The following is a 16102-nucleotide window of genomic DNA, read 5'->3' as shown; positions in this document are numbered from 1 at the left end:
TTGGAGGAATATACGTGATGCAGCATTCTATTGGATGACACCGCTGTCAATTAATTACAAGAGGATCACTTTATAGGCTCTCCGCTGGGTTTTGACTAGATGGGATACAGTTTATATCAGAATTGAACAGATTTTGTTTAAGCAGCAAGTTAAGATAATTAACTTATCAGGTTATGATAATTAGGTTAAGGTTAGCTAAACCCCCCCCCCCAAAAAAAAATACTTTAGACGTTAATTTGACACAAACTGTATCCCATCTAGCCGTGACCTCACTGGTGCCATCGGTGACTGTCAGAAGCGAGTCAGCGAAGCAGGGAAAGGAAGGGGGCGTTAACCACTGCATTCATTTACAGTCGGTCTCTCAAATACCGACACCTATTTAATTGAAAAACCTACATACCAACAACAAATAAGACTTTTCGTATATAATCTTGTGAAGGATAGAAGAGCCATGGCGAAGCGGCAGGACACCAAGAAATTCTTTGAGAATCTTTCCGGTGCTGGAAAATCCATCGGCGTTCTGACAAGCGGAGGAGATGCTCAAGGTATCAGTTACTGTTAGGCTACAAGTGGATTAGAGTGATACTGTAACAAACGCTGGAATTGTGTAATCATTACGATACTAAAAGGGAAACAAAGTGTCGAATTATTATCAGTATTAAAAGTGCTGTCATTGTGTTTAGCGTAAAGGAACTCAGTATTTTGTTCTCATATGTTTGACTTAATTATTCAAAAGATAATGTAGGCTAGTTGAGTATTGACCCAAAAAAGCTGTTCAACATGAAATAAAAATTCATAATAACATTATTTGTGGAGTATGTAGGCAATTGGTAGGCTATTTTTGGTTAGAATTGTCACACAATTGGAAAAGGGATATGATGCATTATTGTAATCAACAAAAACACGGAGCAAAAAAGTGTATCATACTGAAGGGTCGGTGCTATCCGGTAAGGGATATTTATGGTTAAGGTTAGGGTTAGGGTAAGAGTATGGACGTCCCAAGAATCCCGGATAGCACTATTCGACACTGAAGCCTGCATTGCGGAATTCCATTCGTTGATAACCTATGGCGCAGATATGTCATCACGTCTGCAGGCGCACGCCCTGGATGTTAAACTCAACATGCCAATTGCAGAGAGCTAAGCATATGTGCATAGTAGCAGTTGCGATTTTAGCATGTAAATCTTGGTGGGGCAAACTCAACAACAACAGAAAATTGGGATCCATGCCAGCAAAGCCACAACACAACACTAAACAATACATTAATTGCACTATAACCGTGACAAACGGTGCCCACAAACTGTTAGGGCCTACATAAAGCTGTCCCAACAGCAGAGCTTTCTTTTCAGCATCATGGAGTGAATCCTTACCACTGCTACACCTGGCTATCAGAGGAGCCTTGTCTAAAAAAAACAGCTGATATAGCTGACTTGCTTAAACAAATGTGGTTTCTACTAACAATTGAGATGTACAAACTATAGCATAAGGGGACGACAAGCGGATAAGAGGCGATTTGTCATTTCGATTAAGACATTAATGAGCGAGCTAGGACGGACGTAGTCAATATAACTATTTGTTCAGCACTTTTGAAATGTACATTAATAGAATTAAGTTCACGGGCCATTCTTACAGTATTTTCCCTGTACACCAAGACAGAACCGTGGGATAAATGAAGGGGGCATATAAGCAGACAATGAAAGCTCTTAAAATATTCAATGATTACATTTCTCTAAAACAGGGTATAGGCTACATGTGCACCACCAAGTAAGAACAGTAGGCTAGGTTATGAGGGGGAAAGGGACCAAATTAATAGAGTGAGCCACATGGGCTACTAATAGCTTATTACACAACATACACTTAGTATTACTTTCTTAGCTACAGTATACATATCTCCCTGGCATATTACATAATTTATGTAGCAGCATACAATATATTTTTGGACTCATCTTGTTGTGCTGTGCTCACTTGAACAGGAAGGTGGCACGGCGGTCCTTCTTGTGGGCAAATTTTGTCATCAAAGTCTGGCATTTTCTGGATTTATGTTGCTTTCAAGACAACTGGGAACTCAGAAAAAAACAAGGCCGATTCATGACGTCAGTGATCTTCAGGTCGGAGCTCTAGAAAGAAGCCAGAGTTCCTGACATCCGAGTTGGATAATCGTTCAAAATATATTTTCCCAGTCCGAGCTAGTTTTTTTCCAGCGTTCCCGTTTCTCTTGCATGTGCATTTGTATCCTTTTAAGCTTGGAAAAGAGACCCTTAAACCCAGACTTGGACCACACACCCACTCCACTGAATAGCAGGCTAGTGATTGCTTAGCAATGCTTGCAGTTAGCCACTGATTCCTTCGAAGCCTCTCATTGTTGAATTTCCATCTTGTTGTGTAATGTTTATGTTCAATGGCCGATGAGCACCGATACGTTTTATCTATAATTTATCTTCATATGAAAAGGATTTGCCAGTAGATTGTTGACTTGATTCATGAGGATGACTGCTTGTCTAGCTTGCTAGCAAAGATTTTGAAAGTTTGATGTTGACATGATCAGTCCAATCAAAGCTACAGTAGATATAACGTGATTTGATGTAATTTTATCTGTGGTCAATGACCTTGAGCCTTTGATGGGCACTTCTAATGTAACTGTATGTCAGCACCAAAGGGGTTCGAATTTTAGAGTTCTCTCCGTAGATTTTGTGGTGACGCAGTGTCCCCGTGAGTGACAGAACACTTAGCCAATCACGGCGCAACAAGTGAACATTACCAACCCCTACGCTCCGTATTTTCCGCTGGCTCAGTGCTTTCACCACAGAAAGCACTGAGCTAGGCTGAAACACCTTCATTTTGGAGCTGCCTTACTCAAGAAAGCAAAAAACAGACCATGTTTGTGTGCGGCTTTATTAACTCAATGATTTTTTATTGATTTTTTACATTGTTTGCTATCTGATATTAGCACGTATTAATGCCACAATAGCATGCAAAACAGACATTTTTTTGGGCTCTGCCCCACCTGCCCTGAATGATGGGTTGCCACTGCATACTAGCCTATCAATATTGTAATGTATTTAATTTTATATCAGCCTATTTCAATGTGACTATCATTATAAAGTTCCCTGTGCATTAAAACCTCTGAGGATAAGGTTAACATTTGTGCCAGCCTGGCAGGAAGTGGCGGGGGGCTGTGTCCCAAATTACCAATATAGCGTACTACTTTTGACCAGGGCCCATAGGGCTCTGATAAGAATTGGTGCACTTTACAGGGAATATGGTGCCATTTGGGACACAACCACAGTGCACCTTATCATGGGACACAAGGAGAGGTGGCTGCCAATTAAAACACATCTTGACTATTGTAGCGCGCATGGCATGACTAATCGGCAGACAAGCGCGTGAAGAGGAGGATGGGGATGAGAGTAGGGTAGACCTACGTGAGGCGCAGCAAGTAGCGGAGTTTTCCCCTGGGTTTCTCAACTCCGAAATGTAGCCTACATCTGACAGAGTTGAGACATTTGGCTACCTCTATGCGTCACTATAATGTGGAAACACAACTGACATCTCAGTAAAGGACTGTGGTAGTAATAAGTGTGACTCAGCCCTTCATTGTTCCATGCCTGGCCCTGGCTGTCATTCACTAATAATATTGTACTCTCTTTACATGGACTATCTTATTGGCAGACTACAGCAGGCTGAGATTTCCACAGAATTTATGATACTGTAGTACATTTGCAACAATAGCCTACTGTATCTGTCATTAAAGTGTGACATAGTGGGGAGTAGAGTAGTAGGCTACTCCCTTTCTCATCAGAGTACTAGTTCTAAAAAGCCTACACGTGTAACCATGTAATGACACGTTATCTCTTCACAGCTTTAAAGATTGTTACCTGCATGGCCCAAATATTTTCACCTTGCTCAAAGCCTTCAAACACACTGTTGTGTCGCTGTGTTTCATTGGCCTGCTGTGCTTGATCCTATCTTGAAGGGTCAGTAGTGCTGGAAGGAAGAGGTTGTATGCATATGTCTGTTTTGAGAAATACACTGCATCCTGCTGCTGTAGAGCAGGGATCATCAACTAGATTCAGCCGCGTCCAAATCATTTTTTTTGAGTGGCTGGTCGGTGGGCCGGAACATAATTAGAAATAAGTTTTTGACTCCAAATTGACCACAAGAAGCCCAGACAGAAATAATATTTAACTAAAACATAATTTCAAACCTTGCTTACATTTGTATACGATATCTCTATTATGTGTAGGAATACATGGGAACAGATTACCAAAATTAAAATCACTAGGGACGATTTCCTGATGTTGTTACTGTCTTCTATGTCCAACAATTAAAATGCAAAAAAAGAAACTTGGGTGGGCCAAATAAACTACCAGTTGGGGAACCCTGCAGTCAGTTGCGTGCGTGGGTAAAATCACTGGGGAAGTCAAGCCCCCCCCCCCCCAAAAGCGATATTATAACCTATGTGTTGTGATAATTGTGTTGTTTGCTGTAACGGCTTTCGTCGGTGGAAGAAGGAGAGGACCAAAGCGCAGCGTGGTTGGTTAGTGTTCATCTTAATTTAATGATAATCAAAAACTGAACACTACAAATTACAAAAGAACAAAAGTGAAAACCGAAACAGTTCTATCTGGTGCAGACACACAAAGACTGAAGACAACCATCCACAAAACCCAAACAGAAAACAGGCTACCTAAATATGGTTCCCAATCAGGGACAACGATAGACAGCTGCCTCTGATTGAGAACCATATCAGGCCAAACACAGAAAACCAACACAGAAATAGAAAACATAGATTACCCACCCAACTCACGCCCTGACCACACTAAAACAAAGAAAATACAAAAGAACTATGGTTAGAACGTGACAGTACGGAGGGGGGGGAGGGGGGGGCCAAGGTGCGGATTCCGGCCGCAAAACCTGAACCTATAGGGGAGGGTCTGGGTGGGCATCTGTCCGCGGTGGCGGCTCTGGCGCTGGACGTGGACCCCACTCCACCACAGTCTTTGTCCGCTTTAGTAGCCTCCTAGGAACGGCAACCCTCGCCGCCGACCCTGGCCTGGGAACCCTAATAAATGGGCCCACAGGACTGAAGGACGCCTCTGGACTGAAGGACGCCTCTGGACTGAAAAAACTCCTTCGGACTGAGGGGCAGATCCGGACTGAGGGGCAGCTCCGGACTGAGGGGCAGCTCCGGACTGAGGGGCAGCTCAGGACTGAGGGGTAGCTCAGGACTGAGGGGTAGCTCAGGACTGAGAGGTAGCTCATGACTGAGAGGTAGCTCATGACTGAGAGGTAGCTCAGGACTGAAGGGCAACTCCGGACTGAGGGCAACTCCGGACTGAGGGAAACTCCGGACTGAAGGGTAGCTCAGGACTGAGGGGCAGCTCAGGACTGAGGGGTAGCTCAGGACTGAGGGGTAGCTCAGGACTGAAAGGCAACTCCGGGCTGCAGGGCAGCTCCGGACTGGCGGGCGGCTCTGGCAGCTCCTGACTGGCGGGTGGCTCTGGCAGCTCCTGACTGGCGGGCGGCTCTGGCGGCTCCTGACTGGCGGGCGGCTCTGGCGGCTCCTGACTGGCGGGCGGCTCTAGCGGCTCCGGACAGACGGGCGGCTCTAGCGGCTCAGGACAGACGGGCAGCTCAGGCGGCGCTGGACAGACGGGCAGCTCAGGCGGCGCTGGACAGACGGGCAGCTCAGGCCTGCTGAGGCGCACAGTAGGCCTGGTGCGTGGTGCCGGAACTGGTGGTACCGGGCTGGGAACACGCACCTCAGGGCGAGTGCGGGGAGCAGGAACAGGGCATACTGGACCCTGGAGGCGCACAGTAGGCCTGGTGCATGGTGCCTGGAACTGGTGGTACCGGACTGAGAACAAGCACCTCAGGGCGAGTGCGGGGAGCAGGAACAGGGCATACTGGACTCTGGAGGCGCACAGTAGGCCTGGTGCGTGGTGCCGGAACTGGTGGTACCGGACTGGGAACACGCACCTCAGGGCGAGTGCGGGGAGCAGGAACAGGACATACTGGACTCTGGAGGCGCACAGTAGGCCTGGTGCATGGTGCCGGAACTGGTGGTACCGGACTGGGAACACGCACCTCAGGGCGAGTGCGGGGAGCAGGAACAGGGCATACTGGACTCTGGAGGGGCACAGTAGGCCTGGTGCATGGTGCCGGAACTGGTGGTACCGGACTGGGAACACGCACCTCAGGGCGAGTGCGGGGAGCAGGAACAGGGCATACTGGACTCTGGAGGCGCACAGTAGGCCTGGTGCGTGGTGCCGGAACTGGTGGTACCGGACTGGGAACACGCACCTCAGGGCGAGTGCTGGGAGCAGGAACAGGGCATACTGGACTCTGGAGGCGCACAGTAGGCCTGGTGCGTGGTGACGGAACTGGTGGTACCGGACTGGGAACACGCACCTCAGGGCGAGTGCGGGGAGCAGGAACAGGGCATACTGGACTCTGGAGGCGCACAGTAGGCCTGGTGCGTGGTGACGGAACTGGTGGTACCGGACTGGGAACACGCACCTCAGGGCGAGTGCGGGGAGCAGGAACAAAACATCCCGGGTTGTGAAGGTACTCTGGAGACCTGGTGTGTATAGCCGGCATCAATTGTTCCGGAACTTTAACACATGTTTCAGGATGAGTACTAGGAACTGACACAGGTGGCATCAGACAGCTAACACGCTCCTCAGGGCGAATGCCGTGCATACTACGCCAAACCATCAGCTCTCTCTCTTCACTCTCCTCCAATTTCATCAACAACTCCTTGGCTTTGGAGAGGACCAAAGCGCAGCGTGGTTAGTGTTCATCTTAATTTAATGATAATCAAAAACTGAACACTACAAATTACAAAACAACAAAAGTGAAAACCGAAACAGTTCTATCTGGTGCAGACACACAAAGACTGAAGACAACCACCCACAAAACCCAACAGAAAACAGGCTACCTAAATATGGTTCCCAATCAGGGACAACGACAGACAGCTGCCTCTGATTGAGAACCATATCAGGCCAAACACAGAAAACCAACATAGAAATAGAAAACATAGATTACCCACCCAACTCACGCCCTGACCACACTAAAACAAAGAAAATACAAAAGAACTATGGTCAGAACGTGACATTTGCTCTGTAACCTGTTAGTTCATATGCCTTGCGACCAATATATATATATAGACCTAAAGGCCGAGACAATAAGACAGTGGCAGAATAAATTCAACCACACCTTTGTTTTATCGCAAAACCGGATAGCAACCTCCTGGCGCACCTAGGGCTGTGGGGGTCACGAAAATAACTGTCGGTCTCACGGTAATTAACCGTTAATTAACATAAACACATTTACCATCTCCTGGCTTTCACAAGCCACTGATGCTGACCTTCTGAACATCTACATTTTAAAAAGTCTAATAAATACATGTAATATAGCCTACACCTCCACAATAAATACATTATTTAATTTAGACAGGTCTAAAGAAGCATGATATGAAGAAAATGTTGTCTATTTCAGAAGAACAGAATAGCATACTCTGAGTTGTCCTTATGTTAGGTCCTGATCTGGCTAAGCCAAATGGCTGTGGGCTACAAAAGTGAATTTAGCAGACGAGATTTGCTTAGAATTCCATGGCATTATTTTATAGTATGAAGAATACAATTGAACAAAGCTGAATAAAATAGAAACTATCAGGAATCAAGGTAAGACCCAAGTGCAGACTGTGTGAAGTAACAATGTTTATTGTAACCACAGGGGCAGGCAAACGACAGGTCAAGACAGGCAGAGTTCAGTAATCCAGAGTAGTAGCAAAGGTACAAGACGGCAGGCAGGCTCAGGGATAGGCAGAGTGGTCAGGGGGGTGGGTACTTGGTCAGGACAGGCAAGGGTCAAAAACCAGGAGGACAAGAAAAAGAGAGACTAGGGAAAAACAGGAGCTGAGACAAAACATTGGTAGGCTTGAACAAACAAGACGAACTGGCAACAGACAAACAGAGAACACAGGTATAAATACACAGGGTATAATGGGGAAGATGGACGACACCTGGAGGGGGGTGGAGACAATCACAAAGACAGGTGAAACAAATCAGGGTGTGACAGAAATAATATTTTCTCCAAATGATTTGAGGGAGTGCGCACATGCAGCTATTCTGTGTTGAGCGGTTAACAAAGAAATAGGTATTATTATATGCTTAATTTAGAGTTATTAATGTAACTTTAGTTGTTCTACAAAAGTTGGGCTATATGTTTTGATTTTTAACAGATTGTAAGGCTGCATGATGCGACTCTAATGATGATTTGAAAAAAGTTGTTTGAAAGGCATGATCTCTGCTTTGTTTTTTGCCTAGGCTGTACACATTACATCAATCACTCATTCACAATTTGACAAGCACTTGATCATGTCTAGAATTTCATTGCGGCATCCCCTTTGTGTGGCCGTAATGCACCCTAAAAGAATCCATGCCTTTTGCGGCCAGTGAGTGCTGCACACTCAATCACGTGATCGGGTCTTTCTCACAGGCTACAAGTGAAGACAGACACATCAGGGACATAACTGCGCACGTCCTTATCCAATTCCGAGGTGAACATTGAAGATATTGGAAGAACTGTCCACAAGTTTAGCTTAAAATGTTGATAAACTATTAGGCTGTTTCTTCACATTATAAGCGCAGCAATGCGCACATGGTAGTAGGCTATAAGCACAAATGTTCCATTAGCGGAAAACACCATTATCAAAAGTGACCGCAAATGCAATTATGCATGTAATGCTTTTATTATAAAGGTGCATTTTTATGGTGAAAATGATCTCTCCCCTAACTTGAAACTCACACGCTGCTTATGTATAACAATTAGGCTCTACACCCCTTGTAAAGCAGATTAATGTCCTTAATTTTAAGAAGTTATTTGGCCACTTTAGTTGTGATACAAACCTTAATAAAACATATAGGCCTATGGGCTAGGCTACATGAGGTGTCCGACTATGATTCGAAAAAAAAACAACCTTTTTTCTTATGCTGGGCATCATTCACAAGTGATAATATGTAATTCACAAGTGATAGGCTAATATAGTCACCCATCAGAATATTCTTGATTTAATCTTGTCCTTACGTATATTAAATAATATATGTGTGAAATTTGTTTTGATTTAGAATGGACCATTATCATTCACCTGTATCGAAACAGGAGGATGCTTCCAAATAGCAAATGGAGGATGCAGCATCAGAGCTTGGAGAAGCCTAATTACCGGGACTTTGACTGCCTTCATGACTCATTACCGCCGTTGTAGCGGTGATACGGTCACCACAAGAGCTCATGGCGCACCCCTACATTGCCTTCAATGCTACGGGCGGCAACAATGTTATACTTGTTTGTACCAGACAACATCAGATACAGTTGAAGTCAGAAGTTTACATACACCTTAGAAAAATGCATTTAAACTCAGTTTTTCACAATTCCTGACATTTAATCCCAGTAAAAATTCCCTGTTTTAGGTCAGTTAGGATCACCACTTTATTTTAAGAATGTGAAATGTCAGAATAATTATTTCAGCTTTTATTTATTTCATCACATTCTCAGTGGGTCAGAAGTTTACATACAATTAGTATTTGGTAGCATTGCCTTTTAAATTGTTTAACTTGGGTCAAATGTTTCAGGTAGCCTTCCACAAGCTTCCCACAATAAGTTGGGGGAATTTTGGCCCATTCCTCCTGACAGAGCTGGTGTAACTGAGTCAGGTTTGTCGGCCTCCTTGTTCGCACACGCTTTTTCAGTTCTGTCCACAAATCTTCTATAAGATTGAGGTCAGGGCTTTGTGATGACCACTCCAATACCTTGACTTTGTTGTCCTTAAGCCATTTTGCCACAACCTTGGAAGTATGCTTGGGGTCATTGTCCATTTGGAAGACCCATTTGCGACCAAGCTTTAACTTCCTGACTGATGTCTTGAGATGTTCCTTCAATATATCCACATCATTTTGCTCACTCATGATGCCATCTATTTTGTGCACCAGTCCCTCCTGCAGCAAAGCACCCCCACAACATGATGCTGCCACCCCCGTGCTTCACGGTTGGGATGGTCTTCTTCGGCTTGCAAGCATTATGGCCAAACAGTTCTATTTTTGTTTCATCAGACCAGAGGACTTTTCTCTAAAAGGTATGATCTTTGTCCCCATGTGCAGTCGCAAACCGTAGTCTGGCTTTTTCATGGCAGTTTTGGAGGAGTGGCTTCTTCCTTGCTGAGCGGACTTTTAGGTTATGTCGATATGGAACTCGTTTTACTGTGGCTATAGATAATTTTGTATCTGTTTCCTCCAGCATCTTCACAAGGTCCTTTGCTGTTGTTCTGGGATTGATTTGCACTTTTGCACCAAAGTACGTTCATCTCTAGGATACAGAACGCGTATCCTTCCTGAGCGGTATGACGACTGCGTGGTCCCATGGTGTTTATACTTGCGTACTATTGTTTGTACAGATGAACGTGGTACCTTCAGGCGTTTGGAAATTGCTCCCAAGGATGAACCAGACTTGTGGAGGTCTACAATTATTTTTTCTGATGTCTTGGCTGATTTCTTTTGATTTTCCCATGATGTCAAGCAAAGAGGCACTGAGTTTGAAGGTAGGCCTTGAAATACATCCACAGGTACACCTCCAATTGACTCAAATGATGTCAATTGGCCTATCAGAAGCTTCTAAAGCCATGACATCATTTTCTGGAATTTTCCAAGCTGTTTAAATGCACAGTCAATTTAGTGTATGTAAACTTCTGACCCACTGGATTGTGATACAGTGAATTATAAATGAAATAATCTGTCTGTAAACAATTGTTGAAAAAATTACTTGTGTCATGCACAAAGTAGATGTCCTAACTGACTTGTCAAAACTATATTTTGTTAACAAGACATTTGTGGAGTGGTTGAAAAATGAGTTTTGATGACTCCAACCTAAGAGTATGTAAACTTCCGACTTCAACTGTAGATGGTTGTCATGTAGAGAGACAGAGGAGTACTGTTTTGATCGCTCGGATGCTTTCTCCTGTGAGAAAATTATGAAACAGAGAGATGAAAGATATGTGTTTTTATTTTTTTCTTTGTACAGTTTTGGGGGAAGCCTGGCTTCCCTTGGTATTCATGAAAACACGCCACTGCCTGCTTTAGAGAAATCAAACATACCTAAACATACCTAGTCGATAATCTGTACGAACACTACTTGGCCGTCGTAAAGATACATTTGTCCCTCGCTATCAAATAAACACCTGAATCAAACTTTTGTCACAATCACACTACATTCCTGCTGTGTCAACAGTGGGCTACCATCAGACCAAGCACTTTGTACGAGACTACCTACCATGAAATCTACCATTGTCTACACAGCAGGAATATAGTGCGATTCGGACAAAAGTCCCGCCAGAATCCAGTTGCGGTCGAAGCTAGAAAGCATCCTGTAGCCTACCCTGAAGACTAGAACATTCAATATGCATATTTTCTCACATGATGTAAGTAAAAACCACTTACAAGTCTTACCTGCCAGAAAAGATCAGTTGGTTCTGTATATAGGGTGATTCCTAAAATGACTTACAGAACCATTGGCCATGCTTCAGGAAATCTTCCAGTGGGATTAAGTGTTAGCTTAATTGTTAGCCTACATTGGATAATATATGTACCATTTTCTGTGTACACACAGGTCTCCTTCATCTTATATTGTTACTGGTCTCCTAGCAACAATGACTGGCACCAGCCAACCCACAGTACCAGAATCAGTGCTCGTTAGCATCGACCCAGACAACAGACCCTTAATATCTGTGCCAGACCAACCATGCACTCTGGTCTCTCTACAGTCTGTTTACTGTGAAGGCATGCTGATTCTGAAATGAAACTCTATATCCTATATAGTGTACCCTATGTGGGCCCTGGTCAAAGTAAGTGCACTATATAAGGAATAGGGGTAAAAACTAGTGCACTATAGGGAATAGGGTCCCATTTCAGACACACGTGAGTCCATTGTTGTGGGCCTAAGAAGCTCTTGGAGGCTGACACTAACAATAATGACATCCAAGGCAGCGCCTGCTCCCGCCCACACTCAGAGTGCTCTGGGAAGCCAGTGAATAGCAGCCTTGTTGTGTGGTGTGGGAGAAGTGGAAGGACATCAGCATAGAGCAGTGTTGGCACCACAGGGCTGCCCTACTGTTCTTGGCTGCGTGTACAGACTAATGAGAATGTAGCTGTAAGCAGTAAGTGCTACACTCTTAGAAAAAAAGGGTTCTTAAAGTGTTCTAAAAGGGTTCTTTGGCTGTTCCCATAGGATAACCCTTTTTGGTTCCAGGTAGAACCCTTTTGGGTTCCATGTAGAGCCCTCTGTGGAAGGGGAACCAAAAAGGAACCAAAAAGGGTTCTTACCTGGAACCAAAAATGGTTCCTTAAAGGGTTCTCCTATGGGGACAGCCAGATAACCCTTTTACTTTAGGTACTAGATTAGAGTGTATTTTCTTGTCCGTAATAAGGTGACCAAAGATACTGCATTCAAAATTATTCCCACACTTGTATTACAATATTAACGTCGTTTTGGTGCAACTAAGATGCAAGTCTTTGTAATCATTATGACCAATTTCCACACTGTCAATGGAAAAGGTATTAGATACTGAATCAAGGTCAATGCCTATGCAAGTATCTTTCTCTGCTGGACGGAGCACACCATGTTAACTTGATTTACATGATTCATCCCATCTCCCTGATTAGTATTTTCAGCCTGTAACCTACCAAATATAACATGCATTGTCATATAATGAATGTATTTTTCATTCTCTCTGTCTCTCTCTGTCTCTCTCTGCCTCTCTGTGTTGTTGTTGTGCAGGTATGAATGCTGCTGTACGGGCTGTGGTCCGCATGGGTATTTATGTGGGAGCTAAAGTCTACTTCGTCCATGAGGTGAGATCATGATAGACACTTGTACTTGTACTGTTCTACCACTGACACTGAGACAAATCAACACCGACAAGCTCTGTGCTCATAGGGCAAAGCTTTTTCTTTGAGCAGTAGTGGTTTGGATAAACAAAATGTTACAGAATGAAATAGAACACTAAATTAAATTGGTGATTAAAAGGATCTCTATGCAAAATGTGTAATGTTTAAATAAAACAGAGGAGGAGCGATTCTTCGGTATAAATGTTCAACGAGATGACTTTTATTTCATTTAAGGGTCATGGAAATGAGAAGTAGAGTATTTGAATTGGAAACTTTTGAAGTCATGGTGTTGGTAGCGGGAACAGTTTCCCATACATAAGCAGCTAATTAATATGCTGAGGAAATCATACTTCTGACTCTGGAGGTTATCTAATAATGTTCCTGTCCACTGGGGTCAAATAAAATCAAATTGTATTTGTCACATGCTTCGTAAACAGGTGTAGACTAGAGTGAAATGCTTGCTTACAGGCACTTCCAACAATGGGGTCAAATAAAATAATTCCAGGGCTTAAGAATTAAATTAGGTGTGATTCTGTCTTCAGTTTTCACTTAATGCTTTTATAAGGATGACTTAACGCCTGGTCAGAGGTCTGGTCAGAGGTCATGAGGTCATGATGGAATACTGTATGAGAATATCAAATCAAATCAAATTGTATTTGTCACATGCTTCATAAACAACAGGTGTGGACTAACAGTGAAATGCTTACTTACTTCCCAACAACGCAGAGAAATAATAGAAAAATAATAACACAAGGAATAAATACACAAGTAATGATAACTTTGCTACTGTATATACACGGGGTACCAGTACCAAGTCGATGTGCAGGGGTATTTGAGGTAGATATGTACATATAGGTAGGGATAGAGTGACTAGGCTACAGGATAGACAATAAACAGTAACAGCAGCGTGTGTGATGAGACAAAATAGTTAGTGCAAAAAGGGTCAATGCAGGTAGCTAATTAGTAAACTATTTTAACTTTATTTAGCAGTCTTATGGCTTGGGGGTCAAAACTGTTCAGGGTCCTGTTGGTTCCATACTTGCATTGGTAGTGCTTGCTGTGTGCTAGTAGAGAGAACACTATGACTTGGGTGGCTGGAGTCTTTGCTTAAGTGTCGTCTATTGTTAGAGACTCCAGTGTTTGATGATTGATGAAAGTTATTCCGTTGAGCAGGCTCACAGCACACTCACTGTCTGTGTCTCAAATGGCACACTAGTCCCTCTATAGTGCACAGCTTTTTACCAGAGCCCTATGCACACCAAAAGTAGTGCATTATATAGGCAATGGGGTATGTGTTACGTGCCTCTTAATGGAGGGAGGTGCAGGAATCAGGAGCAGGAGAGCAAGGAAGTCCCAGTGGCAAAATAGTTTATTAGGCAGTCCCAACACAACTACAACATGGGACTGAAACTCGCCCAAACGAGGTCGCCACACACACAGGGAAATAAACGCTACACACGGGGGAGAAACCTCTACTCCTAAACTCATACCTGTTACGATCGTCTAAGGGAGGAGACCAAAACACTGAAACAACCAAAAACAACAAAGAGAGAGAACGAAACGAAACAGTTCTGTCTGGTGCAACAACATAAAACATAAAACAACTACCCAAAACAAACAGGTGGTAAAAGGCTACCTAAGTATGGTTCTCAATCAGAGACAACGATAGACAGCTGCCTCTGATTGAGAACCACACCCGGCCAAACACACAGAAAAAGAAAACATAGAACACCAGACATAGAATGCCCACCCCAACTCACGCCCTGACCAAACCAAAATAGAGACATAAAAAGGATCTCTAAGGTCAGGGCGTGAAAATACCAAACGGCACAACTGCCGTGAGAAAAAGAAAACCCCGTGGTGCAGACACGCACCCCTGATAACGTAACCACAGAAAACAATCCCGCACAATGACTAGCAGGCAGCGGAGGTAAATATACCCACCGAAATCAACTAATAAGACACAGGTGTAAACAATACAGACAGACACAAACGAAAATGAAAAATGGATCGGTGGCAGCTAGTAGGCCGGTGACTGCCGAACAGGGAGAGGAGCCACCTTCGGTGGAAGTCGTGACAGTATGGGCGCTGGTCAAAAGTAGTGCACTATACGGAATAGGTTGGAATTTGGGACATACGCTCTGCAAGAGGCTAACTGTAACATGTTGTTATCTGCTCTGTCTGACTCAATGGAGGAGGGAGGATATGAGCTCTGGTGTCAATGTCTAAATAATTAGATTACAGGAAGCTTCAAACGTCCCTGTAGTGCCATTGCCATGAGTCTTGAATAAACAACAGTATGCTGTGAGATATATCAGTGTACCTTTAATAAGTGGGCATCATTTGTGCTGGTGTTAAAGGGATGGTTAATCTAATTTTCATGTTTGGGCCAAATTGATCTTACCTCGAGTTGTCTATGTATGCCAGCAGAGACAGCATCCATGATAATATGTTGTTTACTTTTGCTACAGGTAGCAGTTAGCATGATTTAGCATTGTCCTCTCAAAATGAATGTAAGTCAATATCCCTGATGTTATCAAAGATGCGTTGCAGAGTCAACGACTGTTACTATGTAACAACATTGTAATTCATGAATATGTTCATATTAATATTAGGAAATATAGGCCTATGCTGTGAGATAATGTTAATATTTATTTTCTCTATGCAGGGTTACCAGGGTATGGTAGATGGTGGGGATAACATTGAAGAGGCATCATGGGAAAGTGTCTCAAGCATGCTGCAAGTGGTAAGTAGTGCAATGAATGCCTTTAGGCAAAATACTATGGATTTGTTTAACATTATCATCACAGTCACAGGCTATATATATAGTATACGTAGTGGTTAATGAATATTTTGGCCAGAGGCTACAGTATATTATACAGTATATGATGGTTAATGGTTTGAATATATTTGTGGTCCCAGAATTTACAAATGCATGTGACAGATGAGCGCAGCTGCATTTCTGGCTGATGCTAAACAGAGTGGAAGGTGCCCTGTCATTGTGGATTCTGCATGAACCTGATAGTTAATGACAACAAAACACACAACACTAAAAAAATATGTGCGATGTTGAATTAATGACACCTATCAATGTGCTCAATTGTGTCAGATAATATCATCCATTGGTTTGGTCTAGAGCTGTTTTGTTCCATTCATCCTACCTT

The 16102-nt window shown here is 43.6% G+C and overlaps 1 protein-coding gene across 10 annotated transcripts in view; it reads left to right on the top strand.

The window, feature by feature from the left end:
- Positions 1 to 248: 248 nt before the first annotated feature.
- Positions 249 to 16102, top strand: part of LOC139559732 (ATP-dependent 6-phosphofructokinase, platelet type-like) — a 40260-nt gene continuing 24406 nt past the window's right edge. For 4 of the 10 annotated variants that reach the window (XM_071376007.1, XM_071376003.1, XM_071376008.1 and 1 more), the window contains exons 1-3: positions 259 to 545; positions 12829 to 12902; positions 15607 to 15684. In XM_071376007.1, coding sequence (XP_071232108.1) covers positions 452 to 545; positions 12829 to 12902; positions 15607 to 15684 — 246 coding nt within the window. In that variant the 5' untranslated portion in view covers positions 259 to 451. Of the gene's footprint in view, positions 546 to 12828; positions 12903 to 15606; positions 15685 to 16102 lie in introns of all 10 variants that reach the window. The other 6 variants (XM_071376010.1, XM_071376004.1, XM_071376001.1 and 3 more) reach the window with 5 other exon arrangements.

This window comes from Salvelinus alpinus, chromosome 30 (assembly GCF_045679555.1).
Source record: "Salvelinus alpinus chromosome 30, SLU_Salpinus.1, whole genome shotgun sequence".
NCBI lineage: Eukaryota > Metazoa > Chordata > Actinopteri > Salmoniformes > Salmonidae > Salvelinus > Salvelinus alpinus.
This window is presented reverse-complemented; position numbering and strand designations above follow the sequence as displayed.